We start from the raw sequence: 27,860 nt of genomic DNA on the forward strand, positions 1-27,860 counted from the left end.
TTTTATTAAGTTTATAATGCAGATTTTATTAAGTTTACAAGTGCAGAATTTTATTAAGCTTACAAGTGCAGAATTTTGTTAGTATAGTATACAGAATTTTGATTTGCATAGTATGCAGATTTTTGTTTATGCATTTCGATGTTAGAATTTGTTTAAACATTTCAGTTTTTAAAGAAGCATTCTTTTATTAGAGGTATTAACAAGTATAAGAAAGATAAAGAAAAGAAAGAAAAAGGCCAAGGCCTTAAGTAGATCTCAAAGTCAAGACTTTAGGGATTTTGGCACACAAGGTGCTTGTTAAAATGCCGAGGCATTATATATTAGAAGTAATAAAAGATAACAAGTATTTTATTTTTTTAAGAGGCTAGTACCCGACTTCCGAGGTTGTCGTTAAACAAATCCAGGTGACCAATTCTGAGGTCTTGGCCCTGGTAAGACCGAGGTCTTTACCCTCGTAGGACTGGTGGGTCGCTACCCCAGTTTCTATTAGGGAGCGCGCTTTGGTACTAAGTCTGGGCCCAAGAAGAGATTGATTATTATTTTGAAGTATTAAAGTATAAGTTTTTAAACATGTAAAATAAGCTTCACATAAGTTTAAAATTCAGCATGTTTAGTTTTCTTGTATGCTGACATGTTTTTTTAGATTTGCTTACATGTTTAGTATTTCAGTATGCTATGTTTCTTTTGCTGTTAGATGAGCATGAGTAGTATCTTCTTTTGAGCATTCAGTTTCTAGATTTCTTCCAGTCACATGCATATTCGAGAGTTTTGTGAGTTAGATAGCGCTTACTAAGTAATTTTGCTTATAGATGCATTTTCCTCTTACTGCAGATAAAGGAAAGGAAAAGCTATAGCAAAGGAAGGCGACAAGGAGGTGCGGATGGATGTGTGATGCCTGGACTATAGAAGCCTTGGGATTTAGCATAAGAATTTATTAAGATGGTCATGTATTTAGAATTCTTTCTTTTTATTGTTATGCACATTAGACCTATTATCTGAGTTGTATAATGGTTGCATGCATGTTCAGATTAATGCATATATTTCAGCATGATTAGATTGATGTATAGTTTTAGTTGTGTTCATATGCTGGAGTAGAATGTAGAGATAGGTTGTTTATGTTTTTCGCTGCTATCAGTTGCATGTTTAGAGAGTTTATGTATTGATCTTTACATGTGAACAACTCTAAATAAGTATAGTTAGTAGTCCAGTAGCGCCCCGCCCTCACAGACTAGTAGTGAGGAGGGTGGGGTGTTACATCAGATTTGATTGGTTCTGCTTTAATTTAATATATTAGGATCATTAAAATTTAAACTGCTTTCAAAATGAGTGTTTTAAATCCTAGGTTAAAACTGTTTATTTTTCAACACTTTCCTATTTCTAGAAGTTCAAAAAGATTTTTAGCCTTAGACTAGGTCAATCCCTTAGAAATCATGTTCCCCTAGGATTAGCATTTGAGCATCTCACCAACACCCTGGGTTTACCTTGCTTGTGATTGACAAGCATAGGAAGGGGTGAGATGCATAGGCAGATTGTCTGGACTTAAGATGCTTATTTCAGTACATCGACATAAATCTGGGCGTTAAATACAAAACAGACATTGATCAAGTTAAGTTATTCAATTTAGTCAAACACTAACTGATTACAATGCAAGCGAAAGCTGCTATCTTCTGATAGTCAGTAAGTACCTAATTGGTTAGACAGCTATTTTGAATGTCAGGTTTAGGGGGAGGATTAAATCAACCTACTTTCACAATTAACACCAAAATTATTTTCTCCACTTTAAAAATGATGTCTTTTCTCAAATTTTTTTCAGTTTTGAGATTGAATTTTATAAACCAAGGTTTTAAAAATTTAAGCTTTTACAAACTTAATGTTGAAAAATCTTAATTAATTTTGAAAAGTAGATTTTTCAAACTTAGTCTTGAATTTTTTTAAAAAAACTTATGTTTGAATATTTTTTTTATAACTCTAGTTTTAAAAACTAGCTTTTACAAAATTAAGGGTTTAAATTGGATCTTATAAACTAAGATGTTGAAAATTGAAACTCAGTTTTAGTTAGTTTTCAAAAGTTTTTTTTGTCTTGAAACTTTGTTTTTAAAAACTCATGTGTGAAAAGTGTTTCAAAATTGAAACTCGTTTTGAAAATTTAAACCTTGATCTTGAAACTTTGGTTTTAAAAACTCATGTTTGAAAATTTAATTTCTTGAAATTTGAAACTTAAACACTTATGTTTGAAAATTAGACTATCTAAACTTAACTTCCCTAAACTTACACTTGAAAATTAGCTTTTAAAATTTTCTCTTTGAGTTTGCAAATTCATTTAATTATTGCAAAAATTATCTTTAAAAATTACTCAAAATATACTAAATACTAAGTTGGGTTGCTAAATTAGTTATTTTTCAAAACTTAGTTATTTTACGAAAGTTAAATTACTATGTGTTAAAATTTAAACTCCCCGTTAACTTGACATCATTTTTTACAATTTTTGCTTTGTCTATATTCTGCATTATTGCTTACTTGACTTATGTCCTTATTTGATGAATGTCAAAGGGGGAGGGATAGGTGGTTAAGTTAGAGCAACAAAATGTCAAATTTAAAAACTAACTTAAACCTCAAAAATCATGTTTGGTTTTTGCATATATTTTCACTAACTTAATCAGGTTGTCATTCTATCAAAAACGGGGAGATTGTTGGTGCGATTAGCACTAACGGTCTAACTCAGGTTTTGATGAATGACAAATTAGGTTAAGTTAGGTTTGTTGTTATCTAACACTCTGACCGAGTGTGCAGGCGAAGTCCAAACAGGTCGACGGGTTGACCGGATGTCTGGCACGAAGTCCAAACGGGTCGACGGGCTGACCGAACGCTTGGCACGAAGTTCAAATGGATCGACGGGCTGACAGGACATTTGGCATGAAGTCCAAGCGGGTCGACGGGTTAACCGGACGCTTGGCACGAAGTCCAGCTAGGTCGACGGGCTGACCGGATAGCTGGCGAGAAGTCCAGACGGGTTGAAGGGCTGACCGGACATCTGGCAGGTGAGTAAACGTAAGTCACTGGAAGGGAGTGACTGTGAGGACGCGTTCCCAGGAAGGGAACATTAGGCATCGATCCGGCTTAGATCCATTTCGGATATCTAAGTCGAGATCGTGACTAGATTCCGGTCTTGGAAAGACGGAATCTAAGTCATACTCTTGATGTTGAACTTATAAGTTGTGCTAACACTTTGTTTTGCAGGATACACATTATATATTTGCCTCGGACTAATCTTGTCTTGCAAGAGAAGGACTTTTTGGAGAAAGGAGGTTCGGGCGCCCGGAGGCAAACTTTATCCAAAACGCGGCGTCGACACGTGGAGCTCGCTGGTTGGGACTGCTACGTCACACCAGGGCGCCCGGAAGGGATCCGGGGCGCCCCGAGCCTCCTATATAAGGAGGGTCAAAGGCGGAGCTCAAGACAACAACTCTGAATTGACGATCTGCTCTCCTGCGCTCCTACGACGTTGCGACGCCACTTCGACAAAGCTTCGATTTCTTTATTATTGCTCTATTGTCGGTATTTTACTTCTATCAATTCTTGTACTTAACTCTTTTGTAATTATTATTCGAATTGATAGTGATTGCCCAACGAAAGTACTCAACGAGTACGGGCCTTGGAGTAGGAGTCGACACAGGCTCCGAACCAAGTAAAAAGGTTCTGTGTTAGCATTGTTTTACTTTTCCGTTGCACCTACTCTCGACGAATTTTTGTAATCGATATTCACCCCCCTCTATCGAACGATCACGATCCAACACTTCCTGGATCACTTGAAGATACTACATGCTGCCTCTTCCGACTTACTTCCTTGCTTTTCTTAATCTGCAGACTAACGTTTTCTTGCATGAAGGAAGCTATTGAAAATCAAGGTCCGGGCGCTCCAACAAACGCGCTACTCTTAGTTTCTTTCTCTGTCGGTATTGGTTTAATTTTTCAGTGGCATTCCTGTACTTAGTTTGTAATAATTTTTCGAATTGCTAGTGAATTGCTCATCGAAAGCACCCTTGTGTGCGGGCCTTGGCGTAGGAGTCGTCAAAGGCTTCGAACTAAGTAAATTGACTTTATTAGCCGTGCTCTCTCTTTCTGTTTTCCACTGTGTACTCGTACTTGAAAATTATTATCGATATTCACCCCCCCCCCTCTATCGAAATTCACGATCCAACAGTAGCCTCTTATTTATAAAATGTTATACCCACCTATACCCACCTTCCTACCCAACCTTAGGTGGCCGGCCAAGCAAGCTTGGGTCGGCCAAGCCAAAGGTTGAGCAAAGTAAAGGTGGCTGATCCTAGCTTGGTGTGGTCGGCCATATAAAAAATAAAAGGGATTTTATTTAAAATCTTTTCTAATGTGTAAGCCATGGTTTTAAAAGAGAGTTTAAAATTTAAATCTTTCCTTTTATAAGTTTTCTACAAAAGATCAAGAGAAAGGTTTGATATCTTTCCTTATTTGTAGTTAAAAGGAAGATTTTAATTTTTGATAAAACTTTCCTTTTATGTAACCATCCTCATGATTTAAAAGAGAGTTTTAAAATTAAATTTTTTCCTTTTATAGTTTCTACAAAAGATTAAGAAAAGATTTGATATCTTTCCTTATTTGTAAATTGAGAGGAAGATTTTAATTTTTAAAGAAAACTTTTTTTTTGGAAATCATCCAGATGTTTTAATAGAGAGATTTTAATTTATAAAATTTCCTTTTATAACCAACCATAAAGAAAAAAATTATTAGAGAAATTTTTATTTAAAATTTCTGGAAATAAATAAGGAAGTTTTAATTTTGTGTTTAAAACTTACCTTATTTGGAGTAATTTAAGGGGTCGGCCATTAGAGGTTTAATAAGGAGTTTTTAATTAAATTTTCCTTATTAACTAGTGGCAAGGAGAATAAGGGAATTTTAATTATAATTAAATTTCCTTATTTGTCAAGACCAAGTAATATAAAAGAGAGGGTAAAGGTGTATCACCTCACAATACATATTCTATTATTCCTCTCTCTTTTCTTCCTTGGTGTGGTCGACCCTATTCTCTTCTTCTTTTCTCTTCTTCTTTAGTGGTCGGTGCATCCCTTTCTTGGAGTTCTTGTGGTGGTCGGTTCTTGCTAGAAGAAGAAGGAGAGAAAGGAGGCTTTGCTCTTGCATCCTTTGGAGCTTAGTTGGTGGCCGAGACTTGTTATCTCTTGGAGAAAGGTGCTTAGCCGAAACTCGGAAGAAGGAGGCTTGGTGGATTCTCATCTCGGTAGATCATTGCCCACACAATGTCCGAGATAAGAAGAGGAATACGATAGAAGATCAAGAGGTTGTTGCTTACAAAGAAAGGTATAACTAGTAATTATTTTCCGCATCATACTAGTTTTCTTTGTATAATTTTTGAAATACCAAATACAAGAGGCATATGATTCTAGGTTTCGAATTTGTGATTCAAGTTTTGTGTTCTTTTCTTTTCTTTTTCAATCTTGTGATTCGATTGTTCTTTTTGGTTAAATCTAGGATTACTATAAGGAGATTGAATATTGAATTTCTTTAAAAGGCTTTGTTAAGGAAGTGGTGGATGATCCCATAACCAAGAAGGCCTAGTGTCTCGTCATGTTTAACCTGGAAGCTAATTTTAGAAATAAATATTTAATCAACTTTGTAACATGGGTAGACTTGGATGAATAATGTTAAGTATCGTTTGCGATCCAAGTCTAAACCTCTAAGAACAGATAAGTTAAATTTGGAATCAATAATGTTAAGTTCCGCTTACGATTCCTAATTTAATTTCTAAAGAACACAATAGGTTGTTAGGAATGGTTCAGGACTTATATAAAATTTTTGTACAGGAGAACCGGTACGATATTCTGAGTATCAACCAACAAAGACTAGACCTTCTCATACCTATGTCTTATGTGATTCTCCAAGTTATCCGACCCACCGAGACAACATCAAATCTTGCAACTACTTCACCAACTTCATTACAAGCCTTAACCATTCCTTCAACTAATCCTCGCATGAGGCAATCCCCTTGTAGGAGATCCACCGATCGGATGTCTAAAAGATTAATATTCGAGTAAAGTTTTGAGCTAGCTAAATAAACATCAACATCTTTACCCGCCCAACCAACTCTTGTTCCCTCGCAATCACCCATCTTTCCCCTACTCTTCCTCCAGGATCTACAAATTCAACAAGCTCTCCATGTCTCTTCAAGCAATCCCATGAGTTACCATCCCAACAAGGATTGAATTCTACGTCTCTTTTAACTTATGGAACACTTAAGTTGAAGGGTCCATTGGCTGAGTCTTGGCTGCAAGTGCATAGACAAATGCAAAGGAATACAATTTCCGAGCGTGTTGTGTTGGTTGATACACCTGGATTTCATTCTATTTCCCCTATACAAAAATTTGTACAAGCACAGAACTTAACCTAGCTACCCATGTGCTCTACTGAAGTTAAACTTGGATTGCAAACGATGCTTAACATTATTAATTCAAGTTGCTCTTCAGAAGTTAAACTTGGATTGGAAACGATACTTAACATTTTTACTCCAAGTTTAACCGTTGTGATCTCCTAAGTTAAACCATATTACAGAAGTTGATTAAATATCTATTTCAAAGATTGACTTCCAGGTTAAACATGGCGAGGCACTAGGCCTTCTTGGTTATGAGATCATACTCCACTTCCTAGACAAAGTCTTTCAAAAAAATTGGATATTTAACTTCTTACAGTAACCCTAGGTTTAACTACAGAGACCACAATAGAAACACAAGATCGAAACGTAAAATTGAAATACAAAATCGATAGTACGAAATCGAAACATAAAATCGCTAGCCTCTTGTGTTGATGTTTCAGAATCCATGCAAAGAAAACTAACTAATTAATTTGAAGCGGAAACCATTAATTAGTTATACCTTTCTTTATAGCTAAAGACATCTTGATCTTCTGTTGTATTCCTCTCCTCATATTGGACGTTGTGTGGGCAACGATCTACCAAGATGGAATCCACCCGAATCACTTCTTCTCCTCCAAGACTCTCGAGCCACCAAGGGATGTCAAAATAGGAAACTTTCTTCCTCTTCTTCTCCTCCAAGCAACCGACCACCAAATGCTTCTCCTTTTATTCTTCTTCCTCTTCAAGCAACCGACCACAAGGACTTTTCAATCCTTGATACCACCGGCCCTAAGGAAGCAAAAGAGGAGATAAGAAGAAAGGTGTCGCCGACCCTTATGGGAAAGAAAACAAACAAAGAAGAAGAAAGGAGAGGGCCGACCACAAGGAAGAGAGGAGAGGAGGCAAGGCTTAGGTTCTCTCATGAGGCACCCTCTCCCTCTCTTTTATAATCCTTGGTCATGACAAAAAAAGAAAGTTTTAAACATAATTAAAACTTTCTTATTTGTGGCCTCCCATTAAAAAAGGAAATTTTAACCACAATTAAAATCTCTCTTTTCTAAATTTCCTATTGTACATGGCAATAAAAGAAAGTTTTAAAATTAATCTCTCTCTTTTAAAACATGTAGACAACTACAAAAAGGAAAGATTAATTAAAACTTCTCTTTTAAAATCATGGTTAAAAAAGGAAAGTTTTATCAAAAATTAAAATATCTCTTTTAAACATTATAGATAACTATAAATAAGGAAAGATTTTAACAAAATTAAAATCTCTCTTTAATCTTTTGTAGATAGCTATAAAATGAAAGATTTTAAAATTTTAAAACTCTCTTTTAAAACCATGAGGATGACTACAAAAGGAAAGATTTTAACAAAATAAAATCTCCCTTTAATCCTAGTGGTGTGGCCGGCCCTATGCTTGGACACCAAGCATGATTTGGCCGACCACCTCTTGGGCTCCAAGCTTATGCTTGGCCGCCCCCCTTTGCTCCAAGCAAGGATGTGGCCGACCCATTACTTGGGTAAGAAGTGGACTTGGTGGATACAAGACTCTATAGAGACTATAACAGAGACCGAGAGGAGAAATTAGTTTTGGTCTCCCGATGAGCTTGAGCTTCCTGTGTTCGCCCCGAACACCCAACTCAAGTTCATCAATAATAACTCATACCACTAAAGAGTTATTATTGAACTACCGTACCAATCTCAAATTACATTATGGCTCCTTCTTATCATGAGTGCATTAATCTCCCTGTGTTTAAGATATCAAATGTCCACTAATTAAATGAGTTACTGACAACTCACTTAATTAATATCTAGCTCTAAGAGTAGTACCACTCAACTTCATTGTCATGTCGGACTAAGTCCACCGCAGGGTTTACATGACAATTCTTATGAGCTTCTCAAGGGGGGTATCATCAACCTAGATTACTAGGACACAGTTTTCTTCTATAATCAACAACACACCATATAAATAATATCATTTCCCAACTTATCGGGTCTATTGATTTAACGAACTAAATCTCACTCATTGATAAATTAAAGAAATAAATATTAAATCTATGTGCTTGTTATTATATCGGGATTAAGAGTACGCACATACATAATAACAGAAGTTTTGTTCTTTTATGCAGTCAGTATAAAAAGAAACAACCTCAAATGGTCCTACTCAATACACACATAGTGTACTAGTGTAACTTTATAGTCAAGATAAACTAATACCAAATTATACTACAACCATTTCAATGGTTTGTCCCAATCCATCTTGGTTATGAGCTACTATTTATAATTTATAAGGAACTGATAACATGATCTTTGACACCACATACCATGTTATTTACAATATAAATTAAATGGACAAATGCATTTAACATAAATGCAGACATTTGACCAATGTGATTCTTATGTTCATACAAAAAACTAGGCTTTTAGTATATATCCCAACATGCTGATAAACACAACTGCAACACCGTTGCTGTAAGTCTTTGATTTAATTTTCTTAGCTTATCATTGCGAAATATAACTCTATTAGTATTTTATCCAGTTCTATGCCTCAAGTTTATATTTGGGTCAACTGGTTATGGGCCTAGAGAGGTCCAACAAAGTTTTAAAAGATTGGGTGGAAGAGCTATAGGTTGCTCCTACTATTCTTAGTGATAAAACGATCCAATTGCGGGGAAAAATAGAGGCACGGACTGAGCTTATCATTGGCACGGAGAAAACTTTACAAGACTGCCGATGATTACTACAGTCTCAAGAGACGGACAAGAAGAATTTAGAGCTCCAGTTATAGAGCAATGAGTCCAAGCTCTGAGTGGAGAAAGTAACGGAAGAGAAAGCCCTTTCAGATCTAGATCACAAGATTATTTAATTAGAAGAGCTGAGGATTAGACATTCATCCCGTTCTCCTGAGCTGATTCAACAACTATCTAGTAAGAATTTTGGGCTGCTACAGTAACAAACAGAATTAGAGGCACGAGAAGCTTAGATAGAATCTCTACAAGACCAGTTGGGTGCTGCAAAGATTGAAGTGAATATCGCTCAAGCCGAATTATCTATGTACAAAGCTGGGGAGGATGAATATATAGACACGGGTAGGAAAGCTTATTTAGACTCTCTTGACTTTAAAAGAAAATTAGCTAAGAGATTTTCCGAGACACTTAATCATGACGTGGGGGGAGTGATTCGACAACTACAAGAGAACAGTTATTTATCCTTAGACCTTTCTCACCAAGTTATAGGTCAGCACCGACTCCTTAGAGAACTCCCAGGGGATCTCTTGAGCAAGTTCAATTGAATATGGGACCATGTAACTATTAAATACTAGGCAGTGTATGAGATATTATTGAATACTAAGCTATGTATAAAAGATGTGTATGAAAATCATAATTAAATACTAAATTGGGTATGAAATATTATTGGGTATACTTGTTCTCCTTGCATATCATCAGAACTACCAATGTTACTACTAAGATTATATCTCGTGTGTGTTCCTTATGCAGTATATGTTAATCCGCATAAAATGCTAAGCGCGGTCATAACACCGAGTAAAAAAGCTTAACTTCCGTATATCGCCTAGTAATCTTCCTAATGAATTCTCAGACGAAATAATGAGCCGGTTAGATATATAGTGCTAAAAGAAATAAACTAATTGAACTTTCAAAAGCAATTTTCATAATAAATTTTCGGATTATGTAATAAGTTGGGCGAAAACATAAGATCGCGCGAAAAAATCGGCCGAACATATATAGGCAACTTCCATAAGGAATTCTTGGATTGAATTATAAGCTGGGCAAGAATATAAGGTCGCGCAAAATAAACAGGTCGACATATATAAATATCTTCCATAAGGAATTTTCAGACTGAATTATAAGTTGGGTGAAAATATAAGGCCAAGCAAAATATACAGGTTGGTCATCTATAAGCAATTTTCATAAGGAATTCCCAGACTGAATTATAAGCTGGCGAGAACATAAGGCTGAGCGAAATAAACAGGTCAATCATCTATAAATAATTTTCATAAGGAATTCTCGGACTAAATTATAAGTTGGGCGTGAACGTAAGATTGAGCGAAATGTTAGAATGTACACTAAAAGCCTAGCTTTTTGTAAATATTTATTTTGAAATAAAGAATCACATTGGTCAAATGTCTACATTTACATGCTAAGTGTAGTTGTTCAATTAATTTATATTGTAGATAACATGGTGTGTGATGTCACACACAGAAGATCATGTTATTAGTTCCTTATAAATTATAAATAGTAGCTCACGACTAAGATGGATAGGAACAAACCATTGGAATCATCGTAGTGTAATTTGGTATTAGTTTATCTTGACTATAAAATTACATTAGTACATTCTGAGTGTATTGAACAGGACCATTTGAGGTAGTTTCTTTTTATACTAACTATATAAATGAACAATACCTCTGTTTGTAACGACCCAATTTTCCCTATTTCAAGTTCTAAAAGTCCATAAAAATATTGAGAAATACTTTTAAAATATTCTAGAGATTTTTAGGAATTTTTAGAGTATTTTTACGTAATTTTTGGAGGTCGTTTAGTAGGGTTACAAAAAGAAAGAAGTTTTGACAAAAAACGTTGAAGGTGAGGCTCGAACCCAAGACCTCGACCCGAGCCGAACCCCAGCCTAACCCAGCCGACCAACCGGTCTGCAATTGTTTTGTGATTAAGAAGGGAAGCGAATATATTTAAGTAGTAGTTGATAACAGAAGTTTTTGGGTATTAAAAGGAGAACTTAGGTTTTAGCCGAAACCTAATTTTCCTTCTCCCCTTCTCCTCTCTCGCGACGGCGGCTTTTCCCGAGCGAAACCAGAGACGAGGCTAGGGCATCGTCTCCGGCGCCGGCCAAGGGGTGTTTCCACGTGATTTTCACACCGTCGAGATCCTCTCGTTGAGGAGAAGCCATAAGCACGAAGCAGAGGCCGAAAGCTTGAGTTCTCCGAACCCTAGCAGCCATCTTCTTTGGTTGTAAGTCCAAGAACAGCGTTGTGAGTTGCTTCTCACCTGCAGTAGGAGTTGCTCCGAATTTTCGGGTTTCGTTTCCTTGCTTCCGGATCTTGTTGTGCCGAGTAGAAGAATATGCTAGGGTTTCTTCCTTGCTTTGTTGATATGTCATTCTCGATTTTGCTATTGTATTGAATCATATGCTCAATTCTGTTAAGATTGGCTGTATCGAGTTTGATATGTAGCTGTCTTGTGCTGTTAGTTCCCTTATAGCGGGTAGATTGTAGCATTTCTTGCTTATGCTATTAATATCCTTATGCAGTTAAGTAATAGCAAGTTCTGCCTATGTTATTAGCTCTTTATACCATGTAGATTAGAGCATTTCTTGCCTAGAATTTCTGTTTAGAATTCATTGTTAAGCCGAACAGTCCTAATTCCAGCCGGTGGTTGTGTTTTAAGCATGCCCTTAGCTCTTAAATGTTGAATCCGGGTAGGTCTACCTGCTGCCATAAATTCCAGCAAGTTTACTTTCTATTTTGGCCGTGCAAATGGGCATAAACAGCCCTTAATTATTAGTATGCAGTTCTGTTTTGTTTGCTACCTCCATGAATATGAACAGCCCTGTACGGTTTAGTTTTCCTTGCCACTTAATGAGCATGCACAACTTAGTATACTAGTAAGTTTGGATAGATTATTTGTTACTGTTTTAAGGGCAAGAATAACCTTGTTATAACAGTTCAGAGTTAGTTATTTTGCCCTATTTTACAGCATGTTTAGAAAGCTCAAAGTTGCATTCTTTTGCCTATTTTACAGCATGTATAGAAAGCTCAAAGTTGCATTCTTTTGCCCTATTTTATAGCATGATTAGTAAGCTTAAAGTTGCTTTCCTTGCTCTATTTTAAAGCATGATTAGTAAGTTTAAAGTTGCTTTCTTTTCTCTATTTTATAGCATGATTAGTAAGTTTAAAGTTGCTTTCTTTGCCCTATTTTATAGCATGATTAGTAAGCTTAAAGTTGCTTTCCTTGCTCTATTTTAAAGCATGATTAGTAAGTTTAAAGTTGCTTTCTTTGCTCTATTTTATAGCATGATTAGTAAGCTTAAAGTTGCTTTCCTTGCTTTATTTTAAAGCATGATTAGTAAGTTCAAAGTTGCTTTCTTTTGCTCTATTTTATAGCATGATTAGTAAGTTCAAAGTTGCTTTCTTTTGCTCTATTTTATAGCATGATTAGTAAGCTCAAAGTTGTTTTTATTCGCTACTTTAACAAGCATGAACAACTACTCTCTAAGTGTATGCAGTTTTCTTTTTAAAGAATGCAGATCTTTCTTTCTTTGATTTACTTCTGCTGTAGCATGCCTAAAGATTTCAGATTTGTTAAGTATAGTATGCAGACTTTAATAAGCAGATTTTTATAAGTATAGCATGCAGATTTTTAAAGTATCAGTTTAACATGAGCAGTAATGATTCCTATCTTTAGTCTTTTGCTATTGGACTAATATGAGAAGTTATAAGCTAAGAAAGACCAAGACTTTAACTTGATCTCAATTTCAGAAGTTTAAGATCAAAAGCACACACAAGGTGTTTAATATCAAAAGCGCACACAAGGTGTTTGCTTAAATGCCAAGTAAGGGCAAGTATAAAGAAGTTAGTAAGAAAGTATTTTACTTTTTAATGGCATGTACCGGACACAAGATCCAAGGGATGGGCTCCAAGTTGCCCCTAGGCACATGGCCTAGAAGTATCTTAGTAGTTTCGGGATTAGCTACCTCGATTCTTATTAAGAATGCGCGCTAAGTGGTACAATGCCGGGCCCAAGAGAAGTTGATTATTATTTTGAAGTATCAAAGTATAAGTTTTGAAACAAATGAAACAAGCTTCAAATATGTTTAGAATTAGGAAGTTTAGTTCTTGATGTTTGAAGCATTCAGTAGTAGTTTTATTTGTTTCTTGCTATTAGATTATTCAGCATGTTTAGTTTTATTTGCTTTCAGCATGCTGTTATAGTTTTATTCTTATGAGCATGTTTAGTTTTACATGTTAGTTTTACATGTTTAGTAGTTTTACATGTTTAGTATGCTTCTTTTATTGGTTTATGAGCATGATGAGCTACACATGTTTAGTATTTCAGTTAGCATGATTCCTTTGCTATATATGAGCATGAGTAGTTTTATATGTTAGCATTCAGTTTTAGCATGTTTTTATTTATATACATGCATATCGAGTTTTTGTGAGTAGATAGCGCTCACTAAGCTTTATGCTTATAGACTGCACTTCCTCCTACTGCAGATAAAGGAAAGGAAAAGATTTAGCAAGGAAGGCGACAAGGTGGTGATGATGAAGGTGTGTGATGGCTGGACTATGGAGAGATAAGGAGTTTGCTAAGGAAACTGCCAAGACTCCTTCTTTGGAGTTTTCTTTCAGTTATTAAATTGATAGAGATTGTTTTAGTAGTTTCCTTTGTCTATGTTAAGTTTATTCCGCATTGTAGTTGAGTTATTTCCTATTGTTGGAGTTCTTTTGTTTACCATTGCTAGGATAGTTTATTTTTAGTTATATATAAACTGCGTGGTGATGTTATTGCTTTGTATATGTATGTACTTATGATTATTGTCACCGGTACAAGGGAGACTCTGCCGAAATTTTTCGGTAGGGTTTTCCTAGAGATTTTTAATAAACCGGTTAAGTAGAGTAGTGGATAAGTAACGGTCACTCTTAGACAGTAGTAGTAGTAGTAGTAAGAAGGGTGGTCTTTACACTGTTATTATGGAAGTGTGTACTCTTAATCATGATATAATAACAAGCACATATACTTAATACTTATTTCTTTAATTTATCAAAGGGTGTGATTTAGCTCGTTAAATCAATAGGCCCGATAAGTTGGGAAATGATATTATTTATATAGTGTGTTGTTGATTATAGAATGAAACTATGTCCTAGTAATCTAGGTTGATGATGTCCCCTTGAGGAGCTCATAAGGATTGTCATGTAAACACTATAGGTGGACTTAGTCCGACATGATGATGAAGTTAAGTTGTACTACTCTTGGATCTAGATATTAATTAAGTGAGTTGTCAGTAACTCATTTAATTAGTGGACATTCAATATCTTAAACACAGGGAGACTAACACACTCATGATAAGAAGGAGTCCATATAGTAATATGAGATTGGTGCGGTAGTGCAATAATAACTCTTTAGTGAAATGAGATATTATTGATGAACTCGAGTTGGGTGTTCGGGGCGAACACGGGAAGCTCAAGTTCATCGGGAGACCAAAACCAATTTCTCCTCTCGGTCCTTGTCGTAGCCTCTTATTTATAAAGTCTTATACCCACCTAAACCTACCTTCTTACCCATCCATAGGTGGCCTGCCAAGCCAAGCTTGGAGCCCAAGCAAGGGCCGACCAAGATAATCCTTGGATGGATCAAGTGGTGGTCGACCCTAGCTTGGAGCCCAAGCTTAGGTGGTCGGCCACAATAAAAATAAAAAGGATTTTATTTTAAAATCTTTCCTAATGTGGAAGACATGATTTTGAATGAGAGTTTTAAAATTAAATTTTACCTTTTATAGTTTCTACAAATGATTAAGAGAAAGGTTTGATATCTTTCCTTATTTATAGAGTGAAAGGAAGATTTTAATTTTGGAGAAAACTTTCCTTATTGTAGTCATCCACATGATTTAATAGAGAGATTTTAATTTATAAAAATTTTCTTTTATAACCAACCATGAAGGGAATTTTTAAAAGAGAAATTTTTATTTTAAAAATTTTCGGAAACAAATTAGGAAGTTTTAATTTTGTGTTTAAAACTTTCCTTATTTGGAGGAGTTGTAGGGGCCGACCACATTAAAAGAATAAAAGGAAATTTTTAATTAAAATTTCCTTTTATTGGCAAGGAAAAATAAGGAAGTTTTAATTATGTTTAAAACTTTCCTTATTTGCCAAGACCAAAGAATATAAAAGAGATGGTAGAGGTGCCTCACCTCACACAATACATCTATTATTCTTCTTCTCTATTCCTTGGTGGTGGCCGGCCCTCATCCTTCATCACCTCCTTTTCTTCTTCTTTGGTGGCCGGCGACATCAACTCTCAAGGAGCTTGTTGGTGGCCGGATTTTGCTTGGAGAAGAAGTAGAGAAAGGAGGCTTGGTTTCTTAGCATCTCTTGGAGCTTGGTTGGTAGCCAAAGTTCTTCATCTCAAGAAGATTGTTGGTGGCAAAAACTTGCAAGGAGAAGAAGGAGGCTTGGGTGGATTCTCGTCTCGGTAGATTGTCGCCCACACGACGTCCGAGATAAGAAGAGGAATACGATAGAAGATCGTGAGGTTTATTAGCTACAAAGAAAGGTATAACTAGTTGTCTTATTCCGCATTATACTAGTTTTCTTTGTACGGATTTTGAAATACCAAACATAAGAGGCTAACGATTCTAGGTTTCGAATTTATGATTCGATTTTGTGTTTCTTTTGTTTTTCGATCTTGTGATTCGATTATTCTTAATGGTTAAACCTAGGGTTACTATAAGGAGATTAAATATTGAATTTCGTTGAAAGACTTTGTCTAGGAAGTGGTGGATGATCCCATACCCAAGAAGACCTAGTGTCTCGCCATGTTTAACCTAGAAGTCGATCTCTGAAATAAATATTTAATCGAATTTGTAACATGGGTGGATTTGGATTAATAATGTTAAGCATCGTTTGCGATCCAAGTCTAAACCTCTAAGAACAGATAAATTGAATTTGGAATCAATAATGTTAAGTTCTATTTGCGATTCCAAATTTAATTTCTAAAGAACACAGTAGGTTATTAGGAATGGTTCGAGACTTGTACAAAATTTTTGTACAGGGGAACCAGTACGATATTCCGAGTAGCAACCAACACGAAATAAACAGGTCAGACATCTATAAGTCGTTTCCATAAGGAATTCTTAGACTAAATTATAAGTCGGGCGAGAATAACAGGTCGGATATATATAAGCCCTTGATATTAGAGTCCGTACATAATGAATATTTATTTATAACTTGAGTTTAAAGCATTCAACTGTATAGAGTTTAAAGTCGCAGTTCGACTATGTAAAGTTTAAAGTCGAGTTTGACTGTATATAGTTTAAAGTCGCAATTTGACTGTCGATTGTATAGAGTTTAAAGTCGAGTTCGACTATCTAGAGTTTAAAGTTGAGTTTGACTATATAGAGTTTAAAGTCGCAGTTCGACTGTCGACTGTATAGAGTTTAAAGTCAAGTTCGACTATATAGAGTTTAAAGTCGTAGTTTGACTGTTAACTGTATAGAGTTTAAAGTCGAGTTCGACTGTATAGAGTTTAAAGTCGCATTTTCGATTGTTGACTGTATAGAGTTTAAAGTCGAGTTTGACTGTATAGAGTTTAAAGTCGCGTTCGAATGAGATGAATCGACCTGCACTTTTAATTGAATGTATAGAAGTTGAATAAAATACAGGAGTAAGTTATAAGTGTATGTATTAAGCTCTATAATGTTGTAGATGATTAGCACTCCAAGATCTATCCAGCCTCCGGCCCTCAACATCTTCCAGATAATAAGAACCAGAGGCGAGCTTTTGTACCACCTTGAATGGTCCTCCCCATTGCGGCTCTAGTTTACTAACGTTTCCAATCGATTTGATGCACTTCCAGACCAAATCACCCACTTGAAAAGATTTGGGAATAACCCGTTTATTATAATTCTACCTCATCCTTTGACGGTACGACATGAGCCGAGCTGCTGCCTTGTCCTGAACTTCTTCTATCAATTCGAGCTCCATAAAACATCGGCCAACATTATCTTCATCATATAAATGCCCGTCGATTATCAGGGAGTTGTGTGATATGCCCATAATACATTGGGTATCTCATCCACCCAACTGCTCCAGCAATGTGCGGAAGAGTGCTCGAGGGAACCGGGTTGGTGAGAGAGGTGCCAGAAGCAAGCGAGTAGGGTCTTCTTCTTGAACTCCTCTTTCCCTTTGATGAGTTGTTGTTGATGCTGCCGGATTTGGTGGCGACAGCGTACCACCAGTGTTGGCTTGTTGTTGTTATTGAAGTAACTTTTGCGCTCTGGCATTGATGAGTAACTCCAGATCTTCTTGTGTTAAGGTGATGGTAGCGAGTTTTCCAGCCTCCTACATCTCGTCGCTTCAGATTCAGGCGAAGATTCCTACAGACGACGTCAAATTTGATCATGTCTGAAGGCTTAAGAGATGGCGTGTTGGCTCAGGTGTATGGTTTGTTGACGAATAGTTGATCCTCTGATCTAGGATGAAGCTCCTCAACGATCCTATGCACAATCAGCCAATCCAACGAAGCGTTAGTGACCAAAAACCAGGGAAGGGATCCCTGATAAGGCCCTTTGATGCTCAAGTCAGTATAGTTTCCTTGCAAGTGGAAAAAGAAGAACAATAGTGGATGCGCGAACGAAGGTTTTAGATGCAAAAAATTACATACCTCGCCAACGGATAGGACCTCCCCTTTTTATATCACCTCTCACGATCTCTGTGATCATGAGGTGGCTTTGTGCATCAAAGTTTGTTAGGTAATTCCCCTAAGAGCTTCAGTGGAATCTTTTTTTACCCACAGATATATCTTTTTGTCGTTTATAACTTAAACCTTTTCTCAAGTTGTTAGAGGGAGATGTCATTATAAATGAATCATCAATGAGAAACCAGATAGATTCCGAAGGAGTTTCCAACGGAATATTTCCTGACAATTATGTCAGGCTGTTAGAATGTTGTCAGTTGTTTGTTTGTTGAATATATCTTGACCGATCCGCAACGTTGGTCGTATTGCTTGTCATTGTATTCTGTCATAATATCTCGACTGGTCTATAAGGTTGGTCGTATTAATTGTCATTATATCAATCTGCCCTTTTATATGTTAAATACTGCAAGGATTTGTTCTAATATAGTGCCCATAGTGTGCCAAAGCTTCCAAGAAGTTACATGGTAGATTACGTATGTTAGAACTTTATTTTAGAGACAATATGACATTAAGTAACTAAAACTCGGTCAACCTGTGCCTGACCGAGCAGATATTCAAAGTTTTCTAAGGATAAGTTCTTTGAGCCTGCTCGGTCTTTACCCGATCGGACGTACACAGAGAGTCTTGTGTTCGATCAACCCTTATCCGACCGATTTTATGCTAAGAGCTTTATAAGGTCAAGTGTCTTTAAGCCCGCCTGGTCCTTACCCGGCCCGACATACACAAATAGCCTTGTGCTCGATCGACCTTCATTTGGTCGATCTTATATTAAGACCTTTATAAGGCCAAGTGTCTTTACGTTCACCCGGTCTTTACTTGGTCGGGTGTATATGGACAGCCTTGTGTTTGATCAACCTTTGTTCGGCCGATCTTATATTTTTTGTGAGGCTAAGTGTTGCTAAGCCTGACCAACCCTTTGTCCGACTTGGCTTTCTTTGAACCCGGTCGGCCATTAATCGACCGAACACACTACATTTTTGTTTTCAAATTAAAATCTTAAAATCCTTATATTCAACCAAGTTCACACCTGGTTATCCTCATCCAAACGTTTTGCTATAGGGTTGTATGGGCAATATCCAAGAATTCTGAGGTTGGACGATCAACCGAATCAGATATGAAATGCTCATCCATCTTAATTTTAACTGTCACGTCATCTTCTGGATCCACTATAAAGTAGAATTGTTTCTCATAATGAGTATAATGAGTGAACTATTGAAGTTCCTGGTTGCCAAAGCTCATAGTTTCCATGACAAAAGTTTTTACTTTATTTTGTTTATTCAAGCCCGCAACAGTCATGATGTTAATGTAAAAGTCTAGAAAGTGTATCTGCTAGATAATTATTACTTCCCTTAATATATTTCCATTGAATGGTTAATCTTTAATTGATAATTATATCCGTAAATTTTAACTATCTTTTTATACTAAGTCATTTTCTTGAATATTTTGTTTGTTGATTATATTTTACTATAGCTTTATAATTTTTTCATACTGTAATTCCTTATTTGCTGCAAATTAAAAGTCGGAAAGCATCTAAACAATATGTTACTGCTAAAATTTCATAACAAGAGAAGTTAAATGACCTTTTTCTTTGTACTGGCTAGAAGCATATATGTATAATGCTTATGTAGTTTTTTGTTCATATTTAGAAGATTTTCGGTAAAGAACCATGCTCATCCAATTTCACAACCATCTGTTTCGATAATTAAGTAATTGGAATCAAATGGTAGTGTTATATTTTATTTAATTAAATTATGCTTTGTTCATATATATATATATATATATATATATATATATATATATATATATATATATATATATATATATATATATATATATATATATATATATCTAAATAAAAAAGAGGACATACAATAGCTACTCGATACCTGCTACAACGTTATCCTTTATTTTCAGTAAAATTATAAGAGTTATAATTAATTATTATAATGTGTAAAAATTACTTTGTAATTATTACATGTATTATCTAATACAATACTATTGTTAACCGTTGTTTAATAGTTACAATTATTTAAAAGTTTGTTTTATCAATTTAAAATGATTTTAATGAAATTCAAATATTTTTTGCCCAAATTAATGAATAACATTTGATATAATAGTATTCATAATAATTTAAGATTTAAGGTTTAAAATTTTAAGATTTAGAATTTAATGTAATTATATAATAATTATAACATAATTTTAAAAATTAACTATTTATTTTAATCAAAATTAGTATACATAAACTACTATTATATCAAAATACTCATTATTTTCGACAATTTATCAAAGGGTACATGTAGAGATCTAAATTTACTAAAAGACGTATGCTATTTTGGTATTTATCAAAGAACGTACCTTTTTAAGTGCATTTCATATTTTATCCTTCTGACAAATCTGACTTTTTTATTTTCACTGTCGTTTCTCACTCTCTCTTTTATTTATTTTCTCCTATACATGCAACCAATCTAATTTTTCCTCTCCGCTCTTCTCTTTCCTCTCTTTTTTTTCCATGGGTGCATGCATAACATATGTCTGATATATAAATCATATCAGACCCACAACGTTTAGAGTTTCGTTGATTTTTTGATAACATTAGAATACATTTGGAGAAGTCGAAATAATAATAGATGACATATTTGAATTCTTTGCAACCCCATAAATCAACAGAGACTGATCCATTATTTATTTCAACTTCTACGGAGGTGTAAAATTGTAATAATGATGAATTGACAAAAATCCTCATGCGTGGGTCTGATATGAATCATATCAGGCCCAACGTATGAGGATTGTTTTACTGATTAATTTTTATTATATTTTAACATCTTCTATGAGTTGAAATAAATAATAGATAACATATTTGAACTCCTTGTAACATCAGAAATCCACAGGAACTGAAATGGATACACTCAGAGCTCTCTAGGTCTATCAGTGGGTTTTTGACCGAAATCCACTGATCGACCTAGAGACCTTAGATTTTAGTCATTTTCAGGTCTTGTGGATTTCTAAAATTGCAAGGAGTCCAAATATGCTCTTCATTGTTATTTTTGACATTCCTAGTGGTGGACCAGAGATTTTGAAAAACTTACATCTCTCTTTCTTTATTTTTTCTATTGTTAGGCCTGATATATGGAGATATCAAGCCCAATAATAAAAAAAAGGAAAAAGAAAGATTTAGGGTTTTCAAAACATCTAGTCCACCACTAGGAATGTCGAAAATAACAATGGAGAGCATCTTTGGACTCCTTACAATTTTAGAAATCCGCAGGACCTGAAATGACGGTAATCGGAGCTCTCTAGGTCCATCAGTGGATTTTGACCATGACGGTAATCGGAGCTCTCTAGGTCCATCAGTGGATTTTGGTCAAAACCCACTGATGGACCTAGAGAGCTCCGATTACCATCATTTCAGGTTATGTGGATTTCTAAAATTATAAGGAGTTCAAATATGCTCTCTATTGTTATTTTCGACATTCCTAGTGGTGGACCAAATGTTTTGAAAAACCTAAAACGTATGGGAATTATTTTGCTGATTCTTTTTTATTATATTTTAACATCTTTTAGAAGTTGAAATAAATAATAGATAATATATTTGAACTTCTTGCAACATCAGAAATTCATAGGAACTGAAATAAGTACAATCGGAGCTCTCTAGATCCATAAGTGGGTTTTGATCGAAACCCACTGATCGACCTAGAGACCTCATATTGCAGCCATTTCAGGTCATGTGAATTTCTAAAATTGTAAGGAGTCCAAATATGCTCTTCATTGTTATTTTTGACATTTCTAATGGTGAACCAGAGGTTTTGAAAAACCTAAATCTTTTTTTTTTTTTTATGTTGTTAGGCCTGATATCTCCCCATATCAGGCCCACATTAGGCTTGATATGGGGAGATATCAGACCCAATAACAAAAAAAAAAGAGAAAAAGAAATTTATGTTTTTCAAAACAGTCCATCACTAGGAATGTCGAAAATAATAATGGAGAGCATATTTGGACTCCTTGCAATTTTAGAAATCCACAAGACCTGAAATGGCTGCAATATGAAGTCTCTAGGTCGATTAGTAAGTTTCGATCAAAACCCACTGATGGACTTAGAGAGCTTTGATTGCACCCATTTCAGTTCCTGTGGATTTCTAAAATTGTAAGGAGTCTAAATATGCTCTCCATTGTTATTTTCAACATTCCTAGTGGTGGACTAGAAATTTTGAAAAACCTAAATCTCTTTTTTTTTCTTTTTTTCTTTTTTTTTCTGTTGTTAGGCCCGATATCTCCTCATATCAAGCCCACATTGGGCCTAATATGGAGAGATATCATGCCCAACGTAGGTCTGATCTCCTAAAACAGGTTTGAGAAAAAAATTGGAAAAAAAAGAGAAAATAAAAAAAGGATAGGAAAGAGAAGATACGTTGCATGCATAGTAGGAAAGAGCAAAGAAAAGAAAAAGAAAATCAGTTAAATTTGTGAGGAAGGTAGAATAAGAATATCACTATAAAAAGGTACGTCCTTTGGTAAATACTATAGTATGCACCTTTTAATAAATTCAAAAACCTAAGTACGTCTTTTAATAAATTATCATATTATTTTAATTAAAATTACTTAAACTTTATTAAAATTATTTTAAATTAGCCAAAATCATTTTAAAATATTTGTAATAGCTCTTTAGATAACTAAAATAGTTAATTCTAAATCTTAAATCCTAAAATGTTAAATTCTAAATCTTGAAATCTGAACATTATTATATCTTAAATTCTACCTATTACAGCTAATCGAAACTGCTACAAAGAACACTAAAATAGAAGGTATTAACAGGATAAAACATCATGTTGTGAGATGACCTTTTAATGATTTGTATAATTTGGAGCACCCCTTTGATTTTTACCCATTTAGAAAATAGCAGGACACTAGATTTACTTGCCAATGAACAATTACTGATATCAGCCCATCAGAGGACTGGGATTATACTCCTGCCAGTAAAAACTATACAAACTTTAGATTTCATACTTTTACGATCAAACGTAGGACAGTAACTTTCTGATGAAACACAGCATGCGAACTTATTTGCCTCATTCTGAATTGTATAAATCATGTTAAACAATATACAGGGCAGTTAGGTTTGAGTGAACTGTAGAAGCATAGACAGTCTCTCTCCGCACCTAAGTGAGATACAGAGATACCAAGAACTGTGAAATGAGAATGAACTCACTCACGATTATCGCAGGCGAATGGATGCCATAAAAAGGAACTATATCGACTTGCAACCATTGCTCCACTGCTGACCCAATTGCCGCGCCCACCACAAGTCCACCAACAGTGACTACTGCTGCTTTCCCTGCAAAAGGCTCATGGAGTTTATTTCCACATTCATGAAATCCATACAATGTAATGATAGTGTCCATAACAATCGCCTGGATTCCATTGTAAGTGAAAGATGAGTATCAAATTTGGCATTTGGTAATTCGGTAAAACATCAATCTGAATCCTCCTATTAGGAGATCAAATCAAAAGATACATAATTCATCGCAGAAGCTTACCTAGGCCAAGTCTCTTCTTTGATAAAAAATACAAGGAAGCACCGATACTCGTAGCTATTATTAACCCAGGAACATCAGCTCCAGTATATGGTCCAGCAGAGGTGGGGGAGGAACCGCTAACAAAAGTGAAAAGCATCAAGGCTCCATAAACACCTCCTTTTGTACCCAAATCGCTTGCAGATGGAGAATCAATGGAAACAGGAATGCTTTTGATTCTCTCTTGCAACCACTCTGGCAATGCATTTATTCCTGTGCTCTTTTTAGATCTTACATCAGCATATCTAATGCCACTGTTTGCAACTTTGCCAGATCGTCGTCTTGACAAGCTCTGCATAAGCAACACCTCATATGCAGCCTCCACCTGAAAATCATAAACTAGATGGCATCAGGTGAAACAAAAAAGGGTTCTGTTTTTACAAAAGAGGAAGATATAAAGCATTTATTGATCCATCGATCCTTCTCAAGAGGCCACACAATGCTGGAAAATCATTTAGGTTTTCTCTGACAAGCAACAGCTGCAAATGCAACACAAACTTAGGGTCTGGAAGACATTCCAGAAAACCCTTCTCCAATAAAGAATAAGCTTGCCGTAATTCAAATACGAATTTGCTCATGTAATCACAGTTACCTGTATGAAAAAGAGTATCATACTGTGTCGTATGAGGTGCAAATTACTTGAATACTTGTGACATTATGTACAACATAGAGGAGTTCAAGAGAACATGTCATATGTGAAAGAATCTCAAATATGCTGGAACTCTGTCTATGAAATAAACAACTGATTAAGGTGTAACGTACCAATCTATAATTTGAGTTAACAAAAAGAATGGTGGCTCGACTCGAGTAGGTAAATATGAAGGAAGAGATGGAAGAGTGTAAGAGTGGATAGTCATGGAAAATTTAGGTTGAAGAAATGGAGAAAGGGAAGAGCTTCAAAATGCATCCTTTTGTTCATACAAAGCACGGAACACCAGGAATTGTATTTTAGTGCATCACAATCTTCAAGGTGAGCCTCTTGTACCAACATAGCTTTTCTTATTAATGAGTTAGAACCCTTTAGGAAATTACAAGTAACACGTACCCTGAAAGAAAACAAAAGCAAAAGAGTCACTAGGAAGGGGTGGGCATGTCTAGCCCGAGCCAAAATATTTGGTTTCAGTTTGGTTTTGGGTTGTACAAAATCTCAACGAATACGGTTCAGTATGAGTTAACATTCATATAAAACCTGATAAAACCAAATCGATAAATAATTATATAAATGTACAATATGGAGTACTACGACAGTAACTGAATAAACCTAGATGCCTAACCCCACCCTTGACTCACCATACCCCTAATAATCCTAATATCCTAACAATAACCCAAATAACCTTAAATCCCTAATATCTTGGAGTCTACTATTGGTTTTTTATTTTATTTTTTTTATAATTTTCAGACTAAACCAAATTAAGCTGTAACTGAACAAAAATTTTCAGTGGGTAAACCGTTCCAGGTTTTAGTTCAGTTTCAGGTTGAACTTTTCAATCTGAAAACAATGGTTTGAGCTTGCTTTTCCATATCAAACTGGTAACTTGACCTGTGCCCACTCCTAGTCACCAGAAGGAAATCATAACCAACATTTCAGGGAACCAGATTGACTTATATACAACATAATTAACCAGTCAGTACTAATTTTGAGACTCCTATGTTTTCAACCATGTTGGCAAGATTGATTTTGTGAAACTAATAAATGTTTAATATACAACAGATTTCTTGAACATATTCAAAAGTACATGCACATTGCTCTTCTGTATTATCTCAGTAAATTATAAGTGTGTTTTATTTTTGAGAGAAGTAAAAACTCGGAGAATAATAAACAAGCAAATTAAACTAACGCATTATAGGAAACCCTGAGGAAGAATTAAACAACAGTACAGCCTCATAGCCAACCCTGGGTAATCAAACTAGGAGAGTATTCAGCAGCAAATTGTTGTATGAGCACTAGAAACAACACCCCATATCCATTCACTGGTGGCAAAAGGCGAATACGCTCGCCCCTAGCGCCCCCGCCAACCCGTCCCAGGGCCAACACGGAGGAAGTACATCACGGGCAGCTACTAGTCTTTGGAATAGTGACTAACACATAAGGGAGGCATTTATCTCGGCTTTGCCGAGATTCGAACCCCAGACCTCATTGGTGGCAACACCTCATGTGCTAGATGTCTTATAAACTTCAGTTTGATCACTTTCTCCAGAGAAGTCAGAAATAATCCTCTGAAACAACTAAACAGTAAATCGAGTAATTCAGTCTTCTCTCCAGTTGAACCTTACCTCAAAAACCTAAAGATCAGCTACAATAAATAAGACACAAGAACCATGTTTTTTCACAACCAAATTATACTAACAAAGCAACAAACAGCAATCGATCCAATTATTTAATAATTAATAAAAAGTTCCTACCCTTCCATCAGTTCCTCCTTTAAATGTGGAAGATGTAGATGAACCAGTAACTCAATGATAGTCAGACGAGGATTAGTGCAATCATTCATCCACACAAATTGTTGAAGAAGCAAAAATTGACAAGAAATCTTAATGCAACCCAAATTCCCAACAATGATAACGTTTTATAGTAAGTGATTCAACTTTCGTACTTAGAAAAAAAAAATAGAACATTTTCCTTATTATTCGAGGAATAATTTTCCCTAAGGCAGTAAGCACAACAAAATCCATTAACTGGGAGACGAAATCAGAAAACCTGCGCAACGGCCTCCATGTCGCCCCGGCTGGAAGCTAGCACGGCGTTCTTGGCCCTAACGATTTCGTCAAAGGAGGCACCTTCCGCCACGCCGAGAATCTTGAGCGCGCTCTCCACCGTAATTTCCTGCGGCGCGGAGGAGTCATCGCCCCTGGACCCCGCCAGTGGCTGCGCTCTGCGGCTGGGGGACTTCCGGCAAAGCAGCGCCCCCGGCGCCCACATCGGGATTCTCCACCAGCACAAACCATCCCGGCGGGCGGAGACCGCCCTCGCCGGCGACGAATTGCCACGGACGATGGAGCCATTGAGGGAGACAGCAGCAGCCGCCATTTTTTGACCCTCTGTCTCTCGCCCACACACTCACGCAGAATTATTGCTACCCTTTTCTTCGAGGAGCAAGGGTTGTTAATCAATTCTCAAGTGTCACTGTAATAAGTAATTATAGTTCGGGGCAATTTCAAGCGACCAATTTAGTTTTTTTCACTGACCGTCCTGAGAAATCAGACTCACAATGAAGGGTCTTTAGTTGTACTTCTCATTTATTGATTTTTTTTTTAAAAAAAAAAATATTGTACTCAAGAATTGAATCATAAATATCCAATAGGAATCCTCTAGTCCGTAAATTACGGACCACTGTATGAGTACCTTTAAATATCTAAGTAACAATTAGATATATTTTCATTGCACCATAGCTCCAGAGGTGGAATGACAATTTAAAAAAAGATAAAAATTGCCCTAATTTTTTTAAAATCATCCCATCGATATTTTTTTCTTTCTTATTTTTATAGAAGGTCAAAAATAAATTTGTCCTGACAACTCAATCAAAAATATGAAACGACAAAAAATAATATTTCGTGTTATAAATTTTCAAGTTTGGGCCGGATTTAGATTTGAGAGTTTCGAGTTGAAAATTTTTGAGTTGGATTTGATCAGATTTAAATTGATCTGAATTTAAAATTTAGTGAATTTTTTTATTAAATCAAATTTAATTTTAAAAATTAAGATATTTTTTTTATGTATATTAATTTTAATGTTGAACTATTAACATAAAAATAAAAATATATAAGAAAAATAATAAAAAAATCATTTTGAATCAAACATTTCGAATTATTTGAATCGGATTAGATTAGTCAGATTAGATTTAGGTGTTTTATGTTAAAATCGGATTCAAGTCATGTTCAGATTGAGATTTTTTTTAAAAAAAATATCGACCCGACTCAAATCTGATCCATCCGAATTAACACTTCTAAATTTTTTCCACCATCAACTAAAATAATAAGATTAATCATGTTTAATATTATTATACGCTGTCACGTTTATTAAATAAGACATATTAACTTTTTAAAGCACATTTATATTGGTTCAGCTACAATTTAACGATTACTCTAATCAGAACTCATTTATTCCCATCATTTATCTTGTAATAATTATAAAATTATAAAATTATAATTGTTAAATATTATAATACTTATGATTTTATAATTACATAAAATTTATCTTATTCAATAATTTTAGATTATAATAACTATGAATCATACTATACCATATAAATTTATTTTGTTCAATAATATTACATTATAGTAGTTATGAGCTAATTATGAAACCATAAATACTACACTGCTTATTCATATAATTGACTGACAAAATTAATAATATAATCATATGAGAATAATATATCGACGGTAAGGACATAAATTGTGTGATCTCTTTTATTAGCCATAGTTTATGTGGATTTGACCTAATCCATATAGTAG

General features: G+C 35.3%; 1 protein-coding gene across 1 annotated transcript; it reads right to left on the bottom strand.

The window, feature by feature from the left end:
* Positions 1-22,873: 22,873 nt before the first annotated feature.
* Positions 22,874-26,517, bottom strand: LOC122016340 (protein CHAPERONE-LIKE PROTEIN OF POR1, chloroplastic-like). Its single transcript, XM_042573604.1, has 3 exons — positions 26,107-26,517; positions 23,373-23,733; positions 22,874-23,170 (listed from the first exon to the last, which is right to left on the bottom strand). Exons 1-3 carry the CDS (start codon positions 26,434-26,436, stop codon positions 22,995-22,997), a joined length of 867 nt encoding a protein of 288 aa, XP_042429538.1. The 5' UTR covers positions 26,437-26,517; the 3' UTR covers positions 22,874-22,994.
* Between the last annotated feature and the right edge of the window lie 1,343 nt (positions 26,518-27,860).

The sequence above is a fragment of the Zingiber officinale genome, chromosome 8B, assembly GCF_018446385.1.
Source record: "Zingiber officinale cultivar Zhangliang chromosome 8B, Zo_v1.1, whole genome shotgun sequence".
In the NCBI taxonomy this organism is placed as follows: domain Eukaryota; kingdom Viridiplantae; phylum Streptophyta; class Magnoliopsida; order Zingiberales; family Zingiberaceae; genus Zingiber; species Zingiber officinale.